Here is a 14,844-nt window from a genome sequence, read left to right as displayed (position 1 = left end):
CTATATAAATGCAATTTGTTGTTGAGAACAACCCAGGTGTTCCTGTTTCTCGCTCATAACCAATTTTAGTCCACTGCATGTGACTCATGTAGCACCCCCCTCACCTCCCCTCACCTCCATATGAACAACACTCAGCAGGTTATGAGTTTATGTTAACAATGGTTCAGCCAGTGCTGGGAGAGATTAAGGTTGGGTAGACAACCTGCACCACAGGCAATTATACGGGCTAAGGTAAAGAGCTGAAGTACAGCCATTCAGATGGAAGACAGAAAGAAAAAAAAAGACTTGAATTAATGTGACAATTTTCACATTCTCAGGAATTCCGAAAGAACTTTACAACCGATGAAGTACTTGTAATAAATACAATGTCGTAATGTAGGAAACACGGCAGCCAATTTGCACACAGCAAGCTCCCACAAACAGAAATTAGATAATGATCAGATAATCTGTTTAAGTGATGTTGGTTGAGGGATAAATATTGGTCAGGACACCGGGGAGAACTCCCCTGCTCTTCTTCGAATAGTGCCAAGGGATCTTTTACATCCACCCAAGAGAGCAGACAGGGCCTCGGTTTAACATTTTATCCGAAAGATGGCACCTCCGACAGTGCAGCACCCCCTCAGTACTGCACTGGAGTATCAGCCGAGAGTATGCACTAAAGTCTCAGGAGTGGGATTTGACTCAGAGGGAAGAGTGCTACCCACTGAGCTACAGCCTTCTCCAGCAATACAAGAGCTGGATGTAGCTTGCGAGATGCCAGCTGGCCACTGCTGTTATAAATGAAAACACGCTGTGGAATTGAAGTAGCCCTGACTGAGAGGAACATTGTAACATTTATCTATTGTAGAGATTGACTGTGGGATGCCGCCAGTCGTAACGCATGCAGAACTGGTCTGGAACCGTAGCACAAGTCTAGGGAGTGTTGTCCACTATCGGTGTAGGGATGGATTTTACATTGTGTCAGGAAGGAATGTTTCTGTCTGCATAGAAGAAGGACAATGGGAAGAAGTAACAGTGGTGTGTAAAGGTAATGTTCTTTTAAATTAAACACCGCTGTTGTGACCTGCATCAAAAAACCGCAGGGATTAAAATCTCACTGTGATACTAGTAACGACCGCGTTATTGCATTCATCCTAAATTCCTCTGTTTGCTATTTTAACAAAGGTGTTAACCTAATTGTAAAATAATAGATGGAGAATTTTCACACAAATGGATAAAAGGCGTTTGATATTAATATTGCACAGAGCAAGTTCAACTCGAGAATTACGAGGCAGTCTCGGAGTTCTAACGAAACAGAATCATGTTCGGCTTTTCTGTCCAGGCACATGCACCTGAGTTTGATTCCGAAAAGGTATTTGCTTCATGGGTTCTTTGCTTAAGAATTCATAGCAACACATTGCTATTAAGAACTAGTTGGTTCATTAACAAAGGTTTAACAATCACACTACACATTACCAGTTCATCCAGTCGGCTCACAACCACCTGCCTCATCGTGGATCCCCCGAACCCAACTGGCTGGGGTTTTATTGAGTCTTGTGAACATCACGTGACTGGCTAAGCCACTCTCAACTCAACAGCTCTACAAACCTGTGAGCATACTCACAGGTACATACGTTACAACTCCTATTCTTAACTGTGGGCTTTTTATTTTTAATAGAATGGTAGCAGGAGAATGAGTCGATCTAGTGGAAAGCCACAACCTATGAGCACCACTCTCGCCAGGGTTCACGGAGTGCGGCTTGCCTCTCTCACCTGACGGGCGCCTGTGTTTGCAGTTCTTGGGGACCCACAAAGATTTGGGTCAGTGGTTGCCATTTAAAGCTTAGCCGTTCTTTTTGCCGCATATCCACAGTCCAAGTTTTCCTCAGTGAAGCACAGAGATATTGGGAATTGGGCATTGCACTTGCCAGGGATGTATGAACACTATTGGGCCAATTTGAATCAGGTTATCTGATGTTGCTAAGATGAACAGTGAATAGAAGGACCACATGCTTCTCTCTGTCTGAATGGTTATAGCCATTGAGGTTACCATAGCTTAAGTTTCACAAACTTATACTAATTAGTTTTCCGATGAATGGCTACCTCTTCTGGTTGAAGCTGCAGCAAAAGTAAGTGCTTAAAAATATCAAAATTATAACGTGAAATTTTATTTTATCTGGGAACATAAGTGTAAGCACTTTCTATTATGTCTCAGGAAAGCAGCCCATATTAATGTTGGTGACTGAATGGAATCCATTCCCTAAAAATTGTCTTTCATTGCTGGTTTCTGCAAAGCTGTGTTTCAAAGCTGTGCATAACCAAAACCGCTTATTTCCACCTCCGTAACATCGCCCATCTCCGCCCCTGCCTCAGCTCATCTGCTGCTGAAACCCTCATCCGTGCCTTTGTTACCTCTAGACTTGACTACTCCAACACACTCCTGGCTGGCGTCCCACATTTTACCCGACGTAAACTTGAGATCATCCAAAACTCGGTAGCCCGTGTCCTAACTCGCAACAAGTCCTGCTCACCCATCACCCCTGTGCTCACCGACCTACACTGGCTCCCGGTTAAGTAGCGCCTCGATTTCAGAATTCTCATCCTTGTTTACAAATCCCTGTATGGCCTTGCCCCTCCCTAACTCTGTAATCTCCTTCAGCCTCACCAACCCCCGAGATGTCTGCACTCCTCAAATTCTGCCCTCTTGAGCATCCCTGCTTATAACGGCCGTGCCTTCAACTGCCTCAGCCCCAAGCTCTGGAACTCCCTCCCTAAACCTCTCTACCTCTCTTTCCTCCTTTAAGGCGCTCCTTAAAACCTACCTCTTTGACCAAGCTTTTGGTCATCTGCCGTAATATCTTCTTTTGTGGCTCGGTGTCAAATTTATTTGTTTTGTCTTAAAACATTCCTGTGAAGCACCTTGGGATGTCTTACTACATAAAAGGTGCTATATAAATACAAGTAGTTGTTAATATTATATTGATAATCTATTTCTAATGACTTGAAGTGGCACTTGACTGCCAGTGATAATGTACTTCAATTACTGGTAACATTCCTGAACATAGCACAGTCCAACGCAGGATTCTGTAATTGACCGATTAGAGCAATTAACTTCTATCATCTTCCAGGCTGTGTCATTTATCTTTGGCAGGATTGAAGTCGGTTACACTGTGGGTCTCTTTTTGTCGTTCATAGTTAATGATTTTATTCTGTTTAATGAATCCTGCTTGAAGTGGAGAAGGGATGGAGTTGGATCCAGATCTGAGGACACATATTCAGTAAGTGGAGATGCAAAACCTTTTCTTGTTTCTTATGATAAAGCTTTAGAATTAATGGTCCATAATTTGCTGGAGCGGGGCATCTCATAGCAAGTGCTGTGAGATGGATTCTTTATCACTCTTCAGCTCCAATTAATTTTGTACCGCAAATTGCTGAAAGGGCGAGCTGATAACAGCATGGCAAGGGCAACTTAGTGGGACCTCAGTGAATGAGATTCAAGGATTGAGAAAGAAACAGAGGAATGAGGGAGCAGGAAGTAGGAATTAGAGTCATATCAGCCACTGAGAAATAAAGAGAGGGAAAGAAAGATCGGATTAAGAAAGAGAGAGAAAACAGAGACAAAAAGGAAAAATAAGAAGTAAGAAATTAAAATGTAAAAAAACCGCAAGGAAAAATTTGCTACCTGCAGGAGTGAGACCCCACAGATTAAATTGTTATCTTTCTGGGCCTCCAAGGATGAGGATCATTGCAGAGTCCTTACGCTGTGAAATACCAGCCCTAACTTTTTGCGGCGTGTTTAATGAGTAATTAATGCACAACTCCAGCAAGTTCTTGAAACTCACGGGGAGGTTGAGAGCGAGCTGCCATTTTCCTGAGGCTACACACTGATAACAGCATGCACGTTAAACTTGCCGTTATTTTGCCAGCAAATTCTGTGCCAGTATTCATCCGAATATTGACTTATCGTGCGCTGGATAAAGCACCATACTCCCGACTCTTTCCTAGGAGAAATATTTCAAAATTCCATGGGGTGTCACGGAGTGCTATATAAATTAATGGTTAATGTAACTTCCCAAAGTGAATGTCAAGTAAAGCAGGTGTTGTATGTATGTATGTATTTATTTATTTATTTGATGTATCCATTATCTCTCCAGTTTCCTGCTCTTCCCTCCTGCCCTGAATTGTAGAAATCTGCTCCCCCCTTGGCGACATTATCCATAAACATGGAGTCAATGTCAACATGCATACTGATCTCACCCAGCTTTATCGCTCCAACTCTGTGCTACTTACCCTTCCTACCAAGACATCAGTCTTAGGTGAGCCACAGTATCCTCCGGCTAAATGTCGGGAAGAACAAAGCCATCGTCTTCATCTCCTACCACTAACTCCATCCCCTCCCCACCAATCCATCCCCTCCCCACCAATCCATCCCCTCCCCACCAATCCATCCCCTCCCCACTAACTCCATCCCCTCCCCACCAATCCATCCCCTCCCCATCAATCCATCCCCTCCCCACTAATTCCATATCAAGTGACTGTACCTCAATCATAGGCAGTCCCTCCGAATCGAGGAAGACTTGCTTCCACTCCCAAAGTGAGTTCTTTGATGTCTGAACAGTCCGATACGAGAGCCACAGACCCTGTTACACGTGGGACAGACAGTCTTCGAGGGAAGGGGTGGGTGGGGCTGATTTGCCGCGCACTCTTTCCGCTGCCTGCGCTTGACCTCTTCACACTCTGCGTTGCGACTCGAAGAGCTCAACGAGCTCCCGGATGCATTTTCTCCACCTCGGGCAGTCTTCGGCCAGGGTCTTCCAGGTGTCAGTGGTGATGTCGCATTTTACCAGGGAGGCTTTGAGGGTGTCCTTATAACATTTCCACTGCCCACCTTTGGCTCGTTTACCATGAAGGAGCTCCGCATAAAGCATTTGCTTAGGGAATCTCGTATCTGGCATGTGAACTATGTGGCCTGCCCAGCGAAGCTGATCAAGTGTGGTCAGTGCTTCAATACTGGGGATGTTAGCCTGGATAAGGACACTGATTTTGGTGCACCTGTCCTCCCAGAGGATATGCAGGATCTTGCGGAGATATCGTTAGTGATATATCTCCAGCGACTTGAGATGCCTTCTATACATCGTCCATGCCTCAGACCCATACAGGAGGGTGGGTATTACTACAGCCCTGTAGACCATGAGTTTGGTGGTAGATTTGAGGACCTGGTCTTCAAACACTCTTTTCCTCAGAGGGCCGAAGGCTGCACTGGCGCACTGGAGGCGATGCTGAAGCTCCGCATCAATGTCTGCCTTTGTTAATAAGAGGCTCCCGAGATATGGGAAATGGTCCACGTTGTCGAGGGCCACGCCGTGAATCTTGATGTTTGGAGGGCAGTGCTGTGCAGCGGGGATAGGCTGGTGAAGGACCTTTGTCTTACGGATGTTAAGCGTAAGGCCCATGCTTTCATAGGCCTCAGTGAATATATTGACTATATTCTGAAGTTCAGCCTCAGAATTTGCGCAGACGCAGGCGTCGTCCGCGTACTGCAGCTCAATGACAGAGGTTGGACCTGGCCTGGAGGCGGCGTAGGTTAAACAGCTTCCCACTGGTTCTGTAGTTTAGTTCCACTCCAATGGGGAGCTTGTTGATTGTGAGGTGGAGCATGGCGACGAGGAAGATTGAGAAGAGGGTTAGTTGGAGTGATGATGCTGCCCTGTTTGACCCCGGTCCGGACGTGAATTGGGGCTGTAATGGATCCGTTGGTAAGGATCACGGCCTGCATGTCATCATGAAGCAGGCGAAGGATGTTGACAAATTTTTGGGGGCATCCGAAACGGAGGAGGATGCTCCATACACCCTCACGGTTGACATTGTCAAAGACCTTTGTAAGATCGAAGAAGGCCATGTATAAGGGCTGGCGCTGCTCCCTGCATTTTTCCTGCAGCTGGCGCGCTGCACAGATCATGTCCGTTGTGCCCCATAGGGGACGAAATCCGCACTGTGATTCCGAGAGGAGCTCCTCGGCCACAGGGAGAAGACGATTGAGGAGAACTCTAGAGACAACTTTCCCAGTGGCTGATAACAGGGAGATTCCTCTGTAGTTGCCGCAGTCGGACTTGTCCCCTTTTTAAAAAAATGGTCACAATCACTGTATCTCTGAGATCTCCCGGCATGCTCTCCTCCCTCCAGATGAGAGAGATGAGGTCATGTTTTCGCGCCAACAGCGCCTCTCCGCCATACTTTAGTGTCTCAGCAGGAATTCCATCCGCACCCATAGCCTTGTTATTCTTGAGCTGTTTTATGGCTTTGCCTACCTCGTGCAATGTTGGGGTTTCACTGAGTTGGTGGCAGGTCGCATGCTGCGGGATGGAGTCTAGAACATTCGAGTCAAAGGCAGAGTCTCGATTGAGGAGATCTTCAAAGTGCTCCTTCCAGCGGGCCCTGACAGCCTCCGTGTCCTTGATGAGTGTTCCCCCATTCTTGGCCAGGAGTGGGATGTGGCCTTTGGACCGTAGGTGGCCTTGACTGCAGTGAAGAATCCTCGCATATCGTGGCTGTCAGCCAGTTGTTGTATCTCCTGTGCTTTTTCCATCCACCACCTGTTCTTTAGATCCCGGGTTTTTTGTTGGACCTGAGCCTTGAGCTGTCTGTAATGTTGTTTTGCAACTCCCGAGTTGGGTTGTTGCTTGAGGCTCAGAAATGCTCTGCGCTTACGATCTATTGATTCTTGGATCTCCTGATCATTTTCATCAAACCAGTCTTGATGTTTTCTGGTTGAGTGACCAAGTGGCTCTTCACAGGCACTGGTTATAGAGGCCTGGAGGGCAGACCAAGTGCTGTGGCCATTCAGCATCTCAGGGTCATCAAGGCACGCCAGATTGGCTGTGAGGCGCTAGCTGTATAGGGCTCTCTTAGCTGGGTCTCTAAGTGCCCTGGCATTAACTTTTTTGCGGAACTGCTTCTGCCGTCCCCTCTGCTTTGGGGCTATGTTGATGTCGATGATGGATCGGATTAGGCGATGGTCCATCCAGCAGTCTTCAGCTCCTGCGGGTGATGCACATTCTTGCGATCCCTGGCTCGGACGATGATATAGTCGAGCAGGTGCCAGTGTTTGTAGCGTGGGTGTTGCCACGATGCCTTGTATTTATCCCTCTGGCGGAACAGGGTGTTGGTGATGAGGAGTTCATGCTCTAGACGTTTTGTCAGGAGTAGGGTACCGCTGGAGTTGGCTTTCCCTACCCCCTCTCTGCCAATCACGCCTCCCCAGAGGACTGTGTCTTTACCGCCCCTGGCATTAAAGTCACCCAAGAGGATCAATTTGTTGCCCGTGGGGACGCGGGACAAGGATGTCTCGAGGTTGGAATAAAATCCCTCTTTAGCCTCATCCGTTGCATTGAGTGTTGGGGCGTACGCACTGATGACTGTGGCGCATTGGTTCCGGGATAGGGTGAATCGGAGAGAAATGAGGCATTCGTTAACGCCATGGAGGGGTCTTTGAGGCGGTCGACCAGTTCATTCTTGACGGCAAAAGCCGACTCCATGAAGGCGGCGTTCTGCCTCTGGTTTCCTTTTCTAGAAGAAGGTGTAACCTCCACCATGTTCCTTCAACTGGCCTTTCCCTGTCTACCGGGTCTCGCTTAGGGCTGCGATGTCAATGTCAAAGCGTCTGAGTTCCCGGGAAACTATGGCGGTGCGGCGTTCCGGCCTGTCGTTGTTGGGATTGTCCATGAGGGTCCTGACGTTCCAGATCCCGACCTTCATACTGACGAAGTGGAAGATGCCTGTGTGTGAGTTCTGTTAACGTGGGGTGGCCGCTGCACTCCGGCAACCACACGGGTTTAGCTGAGCAAGGTCTTGGTCCAGTGGCAAGGGGGTCCAAGGCGACTGGAGACCAGGCACAGCTCGATAAGCCTAATTGCCTACGGCGAAGTGTTGGCCACAAGCTCGACGCCGAGTAGCGCCATTGATGGTAGATGGCCTGAGGCTTGGTTGGGGGGCAGGCATTAGGAAGGTCACTTCCAAAGTTATTTTAAAAGTTAAAAGCTGATGAAGATTCCCAATTTGTTTAAGAAGTTGCTAAGAATTGTTAAAAAGTCTAAGATGTAGTTCAATAATAGGTTATAAAAGTTTCCCCAATTGTTTAAAAGTTAAGATTGATTAAAAGTTTTTTTTAAAAAGAAGAATTAAAAGTCGAATAAAAATTAAAAAGTCAAAGATATGGATCAATAATAGACGTTTAAAAGTATTTTGATTAAAGGTCCAAAATGTAAGTTTTAAAAGTTCTCCTAAACTGTTTAAAAAGTTTAAAAATGGATTAAAAGTTGGTTAGAAGTTTAAGATGTTGGATTGAATGGCAGCTGCTGGTTCAGCACCGGCCCCGGAGTCCTTACGGCCGGTTTGACGTCTGCCCTGAGTCTGCCAGCACAATAAACAGCTGGTGTGCGACCACATGGATAGGTGTGGGCAGGTGTGGAGTCCTTTCAGCCCGGGATTGGTACAGGCCGGTCCCTTCTGCCCGGGGTTGCAGCGGGCCGGTGCAGACAGCCACAGGACTCGAGAGCAGCCAGACACCTCTCTGTAAATTACTGAAACTTTCAACAGCCCTCGAACTGAGCAAAAAATACCTCGAAGTCAGCAGCAGCCAGAAGTAATAATCCTCAAAATAATGTGTTGTATAGGGAGGAATGATTTGAGACACCCTGAGATTCCTGATAAAATGCTACATAAATACAAGTTCTTTCATATCCCCAGAAAACAGAGGCTCTGGTTGACTAAGGAAGTTCAACTCTCCGAGATATCTGCGCTCCTCCAATTCTGGCCTCTTGGTGGCCATGCCTTCAGCTGCCTAGGCCCTCAGCTCTGGAATTTCCTCTCTAAATCTCTCCACCTCTCTACCTCTCTTTTTCGTCTTTTAAGACGCTCCTTAAAACCTACCTCTTTAACAAGCTTTTGATCACCTGTCCCAATATCGTCTTGTGTGGCTCGGTGTTAAATTAAATTTGATAATCGCTCTTGTGAAGTGCCTTGTGATGTTCTAGTACATGAAAGGCGCTGTATAAATGCAAGTTGTTGGTTGTTGATGGTGTTTGAGCAGAAGAATGTTAACCAGAATGGTGGGAAAACTCTTTTCAATTTGAATAGTGCCATGGTGAAAGGTTTAATGGGCTTTGCTAGTCTATTTAGATTCACCCTCTTAATTATACCGTTATCTTTTATGCATGTCCTAACTCGCACCAAGTGCTGCTCACCCATCACCCCCTTTGCTCGCTGACCTACATTGGCTCCCAGTCAAGCGATGCCTCGATTTCAATATTCTCATGCTTGTTTTCAAATCCCTCCAAGGCCTCGCCTCTCCCTATCTCTGTAACCTCCTCCAGCCTCACAACCCCCCCCCCCCCGAGATGTCTGCTCTCCTCTAATTCTGCCCTCCTGAGCATCCCTGATTATAGTCACTCAACCATTGGTGGCTGTGCCTTCTGTTGCCTCGGCCCCAAGCTCTGGAACTCCCAGCCTAAACTTCTCCGCTTCTCTACCTCTCTTTCCTCCATCAAGATGCTCCTTAAAACCTACCTCTTTGACCAAGCTTTTGGTCAGCTGTGCTAATTTCTACTTATGCAGCTCGGTGTCAAATTTTTTCTCATAATACTCCTGTGAAGCAAGCGCCTTGGGACATTTCACTACGTTAACGGCACTATATAAATAGAAGTTATTGTTGTTATTGTTGCGCTGCTTTTCCCTATTTGCAACTTAACCTGCCTTTTTGAATTATTTTACAACCCTTCAACCACTGAAACAAAAACATTCAATACCTTTCCTTTAAATTCATACAACATAGTCTGTCATTGCTTCCTCGAGATTACAGATTTCCTTTCTGTATTAGTATTCACTTGTAATACAGCTACAGTCTCTTTCCTCTTCTCATCAAGCGGCCATCCACTCTATTACCAACAGCCTTAACCCAATGCGCAGGGCTATGAGGGACCATTTTTGTGGCTGCATTGTGACCCCACTATTTTTGGCCAGGACGGAGATGATTGGGTAATTCTCCCGTCAATCACACCTGGAGACCGCGCCACTGTAAGTGAGTGGGATTGATTTTACTCACATAATTTGTATTGAGTAACTATCTTCCACTCACTGCCTTTTGCTGGTTAAGTAATCCTGCATTTATTGGGAGACTTTGCTGTAGTTTCGGTCATGAGTTCTGTTTGCTGTCGTTCACAGTGACTCTTTTTAAATAGACTCTGTAGACTGTTTGCTACAGTGCTCTGCTTAAATAGACTTGGTTTGCTGTTTGCTGTAAAATAGACTGTTTGCTGTAAGTCTTGCCGTAAGTCCCACCCCCTCCTCATTGGCTGACACAGTAGTGTCAATAGACAACATGCATTTTTATAAACTATCTGTTTGCTTTCTGCAGTTTCATTGCAATAAATTATTTTCTTCCTAGTTTCAGATACAAGGACAGAGAGACTACCAAAGAGAGTTATTTTTTGAGAAGTCATTTAATTATAGCACAGCAGATGATTCCCCAGTGGTGTGCTTGGACTTGCAACCAGGCACTAACTATACAGTGAACATCACAGGTTTTACATCGCAACATTCTGCATACATACAATTATCAACAGCAATCATTGGTGAGTAACATACTTAAGTGGCTGAGATGGGTATAATGGTATAATGCTGAGCCTGAACCAGTGTTGATTTACTTGCATTGCCTTTTTCTTTGTTCATTGATAACTTATTATCATGCCTTTGTTACCTCTAGACTCGACTATTCCGATGTTCTCCTGGCCAGCCTAATCCAAAATTCTGCTGCCCTATCCTAATTTGCACCAGGTTCTGTTCACCCATCACCCCATGTGCTTTCTGACCTACATTGGCTCTTGGTCCAGCAATATCTTAATTTTACGATTCCCATCTGTAATGTATTTGCTTCATGGGTTCTTTGCTTAAGAATTCATAGCAACACATTGCTATTAAGAACTAATTGGTTTGTTAACAAAGGTTTAACAATTACACTACACATTACCAGTTCATCCACTAGGCTCACAACTGCATACCTCATTGTGGATGAACTAGACTCAACTAGCTGGGGTTTTATTGAGTCTTGCGAACATCACATGACTGGCTAAGCCACTTACAATGCAACAGCCCCACAAACCTGAGAGCATCCTCACAGGTGCATACATTACACCATCCTTGTTTTCAAATCCCTCCATGGCCTCACTCCTCCCTATCTCTGTAACCTCCTCCAGCTCTATAACCCTCCGAGATCTCTGCGCTCCTCCAATACTGGCCTCTTGCGTATTCCTGATTTTCATCGCTCCACCATTGGTGGCCGTGCCTTCAGTTGCCAAGGCCCTAAGCTCTGGAATTCCCTCCCTAAAACTCTCCACCTCTCTACCTCATACTTCTCCTTTCAGATACTCCTTAAAATCTACCTCTTCCTGTCCTAATATCTCCTTCTGTGGCTCGGTGACAAATTTTGTCTGATAACGCTCTTGCAAAGCAACTTGAAATGATTTATTATTTTAAAGGTGCTATATAAATGCAAGTTGCCGCTGTATTTCTCCATATCCTATGCTTTAGCACAAATGGCTGGCTCGTTCGGAGCTGATAACAAATGTGACGCACGCGGATTTTTGTGTCCATTTTTCGACAGGAAAAGAAACAGAAAACTTTGGAATCTATAACCGAATATTTTTCAGGGGCTGCTCTCATGCTATTGTTGTGACTTTGGCGGGAGTAAGTCAGAAATCCTGTTCGCACACACAGGAGCACTTCCAGAACCAAGGGTCACAGTCTAAGGATAAGGGGTAAGCCATTTAGGATGGAGATGAGGAGAAACTTCTTCACCCAGAGAGTGGTGAACCTGTGGAATTCTCTACCACAGAAAGTTGTTGAGGCCAATTCACTAAATATACTCAAAAAGGAGTTAGATGTAGTCCTTACTACTGGGGGGAATCAAGGGGATGGCGAGAAAGCAGGAATGGGGTGCTGAAGTTGCATGTTCAGCCATGAACTCATTGAATGGCGGTGCAGGCTCAAAGGGCCAAATGGCCTACTCCTGCATCTATTTTCTATGTTTCTATGTTTCCAAGGAAATTCCAGGATTTTGCGATTGTAAGGTGTGAAATGTATTTCACTGATAAAACTTTAAAGATTTTGATAATTTTATTGATTTACTGTTGAGCCTGACTTATCTTATTGAGACTTAAGCATTGTAAAAGGAAGCTTTGTTCCCTGAATACTGAGGGAAGTTATTTCAATTTTGCCTGCAAGCGTTAAGTTTAGAGAAATAGATATGTGTTTCTGCAACCATGTACTTTGAAATGTCTGAGGTAATGACTTTTTAAGGATTGTGCCTGTATTTTTATGAAGGCAGAAAGTGAGGCATATTTACTAATAAATATGCAGATTTTAAAATTGGCAATAAAAATTGACTTTAATAATCCTTTGCGACTGCATAAAGTACAAAAACAATACAAAAGGAAAGCCAAAAATTAATAACCATTCCATGAAAATGTTTATTTCTGTTCTTTAAGAAAAAATAAAATTATTATTGATTATTAACGATTAGGTGAGGAAAAATTGGTCTTTTTTTAAATGCTTTTAATGTTCAAAGCAATAACATTTGCTTGATCTGTGGCCTAATATTTGCACATTAATTCTAGCAAAGAACAGTGAGTTCTACTATCCATTAGTGTTAAGGTCAGTCTCTGTTCATTGCAGGTAATGTGACCCTTCTGCAGTTCGATAATTTGTTTTTATTTCCTAATGTAAACAGTAAAGGTACCCATCAGCTTTTTGTGTTCATGTGTAAATACTAAATATACAGCAAGAGACATGAGTCATGAGTTTGATTATCAAGTAACAGCCACCAAAGGACTCACTTTAGCAGTGGAAGCAAGTTTTCCTCGATTCCGAAGGACTGCCGATGATGATGATATCAAGTAATAGCACTGTGCTTCAACCCTTTAAGTACCTCGGGTTCCTCGGGAGAGCATCAGCAACTAACATTGTCAGGAGTTTCCTTAAAATTTGGAACTCTCTTCTGCAAATGGCAATTTGTGCTAGTCAATTGTTACTTTTAAATCTGAGATTGATGGATTTTTGTTAACCAAAGGTATTAAGGAATATGGGGCAAAGACAGGTAGATGGAGTTGGGTCACAGATCAGCCATGATCTCATTAAATGGCAGAACAGGCTTGAGGGGCTGAATGGCCACCTCCTGTTTTTATGTTCCTAAAATTGAACTGCAATGGGCAAATGGCCTGAAGGGGTGGTGGAAGCAGATTCAATAGTAACTTTCAAAAAATGGAATTGGATAAATACTTGAAGGGGAAAAATTTGCAGGACTGTGGGGAAAGGGCAGGTGGAGTGGGACTAACTGGATAGCTTTTTCAAAGAGCCGGCACAGGCATGATGGGACAAATGGCCTCCTTCTGTGCTGTATGATTCTATGAATGCACTACGCAAGGAGGACCATTATATGGTGTTAGTCTTGGTGCACTCATGACCCTGAGTCAGAAGGTTGTGGATTCAGCCTCCATTGCAGGATTGGAGTGTCAGCTGTGGCTCAGTGTGTAGCACCCTAGCCTCTGAGTCAGAAGGTTGCGGGTTCAAGTCCCACTCCAGGGACTTAAAAGAAAAATCTAGACTGACATGAGGGTGCAGTACTGAGAAAGTGCTGCACTGTCAGAGATCCTGTCTTTTGGATGACACGTTAAGCCAAGGCCACGTCTGCCCTCTCAGGAAGACTTAAAAGATCCTATGGCCCTATTTTCAGATCAGTCATGATCATATTGAATGGCGGAGTATGGCTGCTCCTATTTCTTGTGTTCTTATGACACTTTAGTGGAGTACTGAGGGAGTGCTGCCCTGTCGGAGGTGCTGCCTCTTTGGATGGATGAAAGAGATCACATGATGCTATTCAAAGAAGAACAGGAAGTTCTTGGTCAACATTCATTTCTAAAACAACACTAACCATAAACAGATTAATTGAGGATTCTTCTCATTGTCTTTTCTTGCTGAATGCTGCCCCAATTGTCTGTCATCATCATAGGCCGTCCCTCGAACGAGTTCACAGATGTTTTGATGAAGGACCTGATATTCCAGTCCTGAACTCCAATTGAGGGGGTGGAAGATGCCTGTGCGTGAATTTTTTTTTAACGTGTGGTGACCATTACACATCAGCCACCACACGGGCTTGACTGAGGTAGGCCTTTATCCAGTGGCAAGGGTTAACCAGGACCACTGGAGACCTGTTCTGCTGCACGGACCTAGTGTGCACACACATATTGCAGTGTGGGCAGGCCCATGCTGCCCTGGGCCCTGGGCTCTTCTGGGCCCCGTACCCTCATTTGTCGTACCTCCTCCATGATCTCTCGCCGCTCCTCCGCCATAAACATTCACCGCATCTCGCCACAAACACTCGCTGCTCATCCGCCCCGACCTTCCCACTCCTCTGTACCTGGACCCCACCGATGTTCCTGCCCACGCTCCAAAACGGCGCGGCTCTAAAGCTAAATTAAACAACAACTTGTACAATGGCCAGAGTGACTCACTGCCCTTGCGTGACTGGATAGTCTTTCTGCACATGTGCCAGTTGTTTGAGTTTCCAGCTGGGCTCGTGCACTTGGATTGTCAGTGCTGGAAGTGCCTGGGAGCACAGCAACCGGAGCGGGTGAGGCTACAGGGGAGAGGCCGGTCACAGTCACCAGGGGAAGGGTGGGCAGACTAAATATATGCACATTTGTTCTGCAGTCGTAGTGTATCTGTGCAATTGTCAAAATATAGGCTGCCTCACTACGCTGCACAATCTACATTTTCCGTCCTGGCTACTTTACTGTAACACAACAGAGACTACCC

General features: G+C 45.4%; 1 protein-coding gene across 10 annotated transcripts in view; it reads left to right on the top strand.

Moving 5' to 3' along the window:
* The window catches only part of susd1 (sushi domain containing 1), a 242,111-nt gene that overhangs the window by 94,656 nt on the left and 132,611 nt on the right, over positions 1-14,844 (top strand). For 7 of the 10 annotated variants that reach the window (XR_011594156.1, XR_011594157.1, XM_070888154.1 and 4 more), the window contains 3 exons: positions 848-1,027; positions 3,175-3,257; positions 10,421-10,607. Coding sequence is in view for 8 of the 10 variants with exons in the window: in XM_070888154.1 (XP_070744255.1) it covers positions 848-1,027; positions 3,175-3,257; positions 10,421-10,607 (450 nt within the window). In the remaining 2 variants the exon portion in view is untranslated. Of the gene's footprint in view, positions 1-847; positions 1,028-3,174; positions 3,258-10,420; positions 10,608-11,681; positions 11,776-14,844 lie in introns of those variants that run through there. The other 3 variants (XM_070888201.1, XM_070888173.1, XM_070888193.1) reach the window with 3 other exon arrangements.

This window comes from Pristiophorus japonicus, chromosome 1, assembly GCF_044704955.1.
Source record: "Pristiophorus japonicus isolate sPriJap1 chromosome 1, sPriJap1.hap1, whole genome shotgun sequence".
In the NCBI taxonomy this organism is placed as follows: domain Eukaryota; kingdom Metazoa; phylum Chordata; class Chondrichthyes; family Pristiophoridae; genus Pristiophorus; species Pristiophorus japonicus.
Note: the sequence above shows the minus strand (reverse complement) of the source record. Positions and strands in the feature narration are given on the sequence as shown.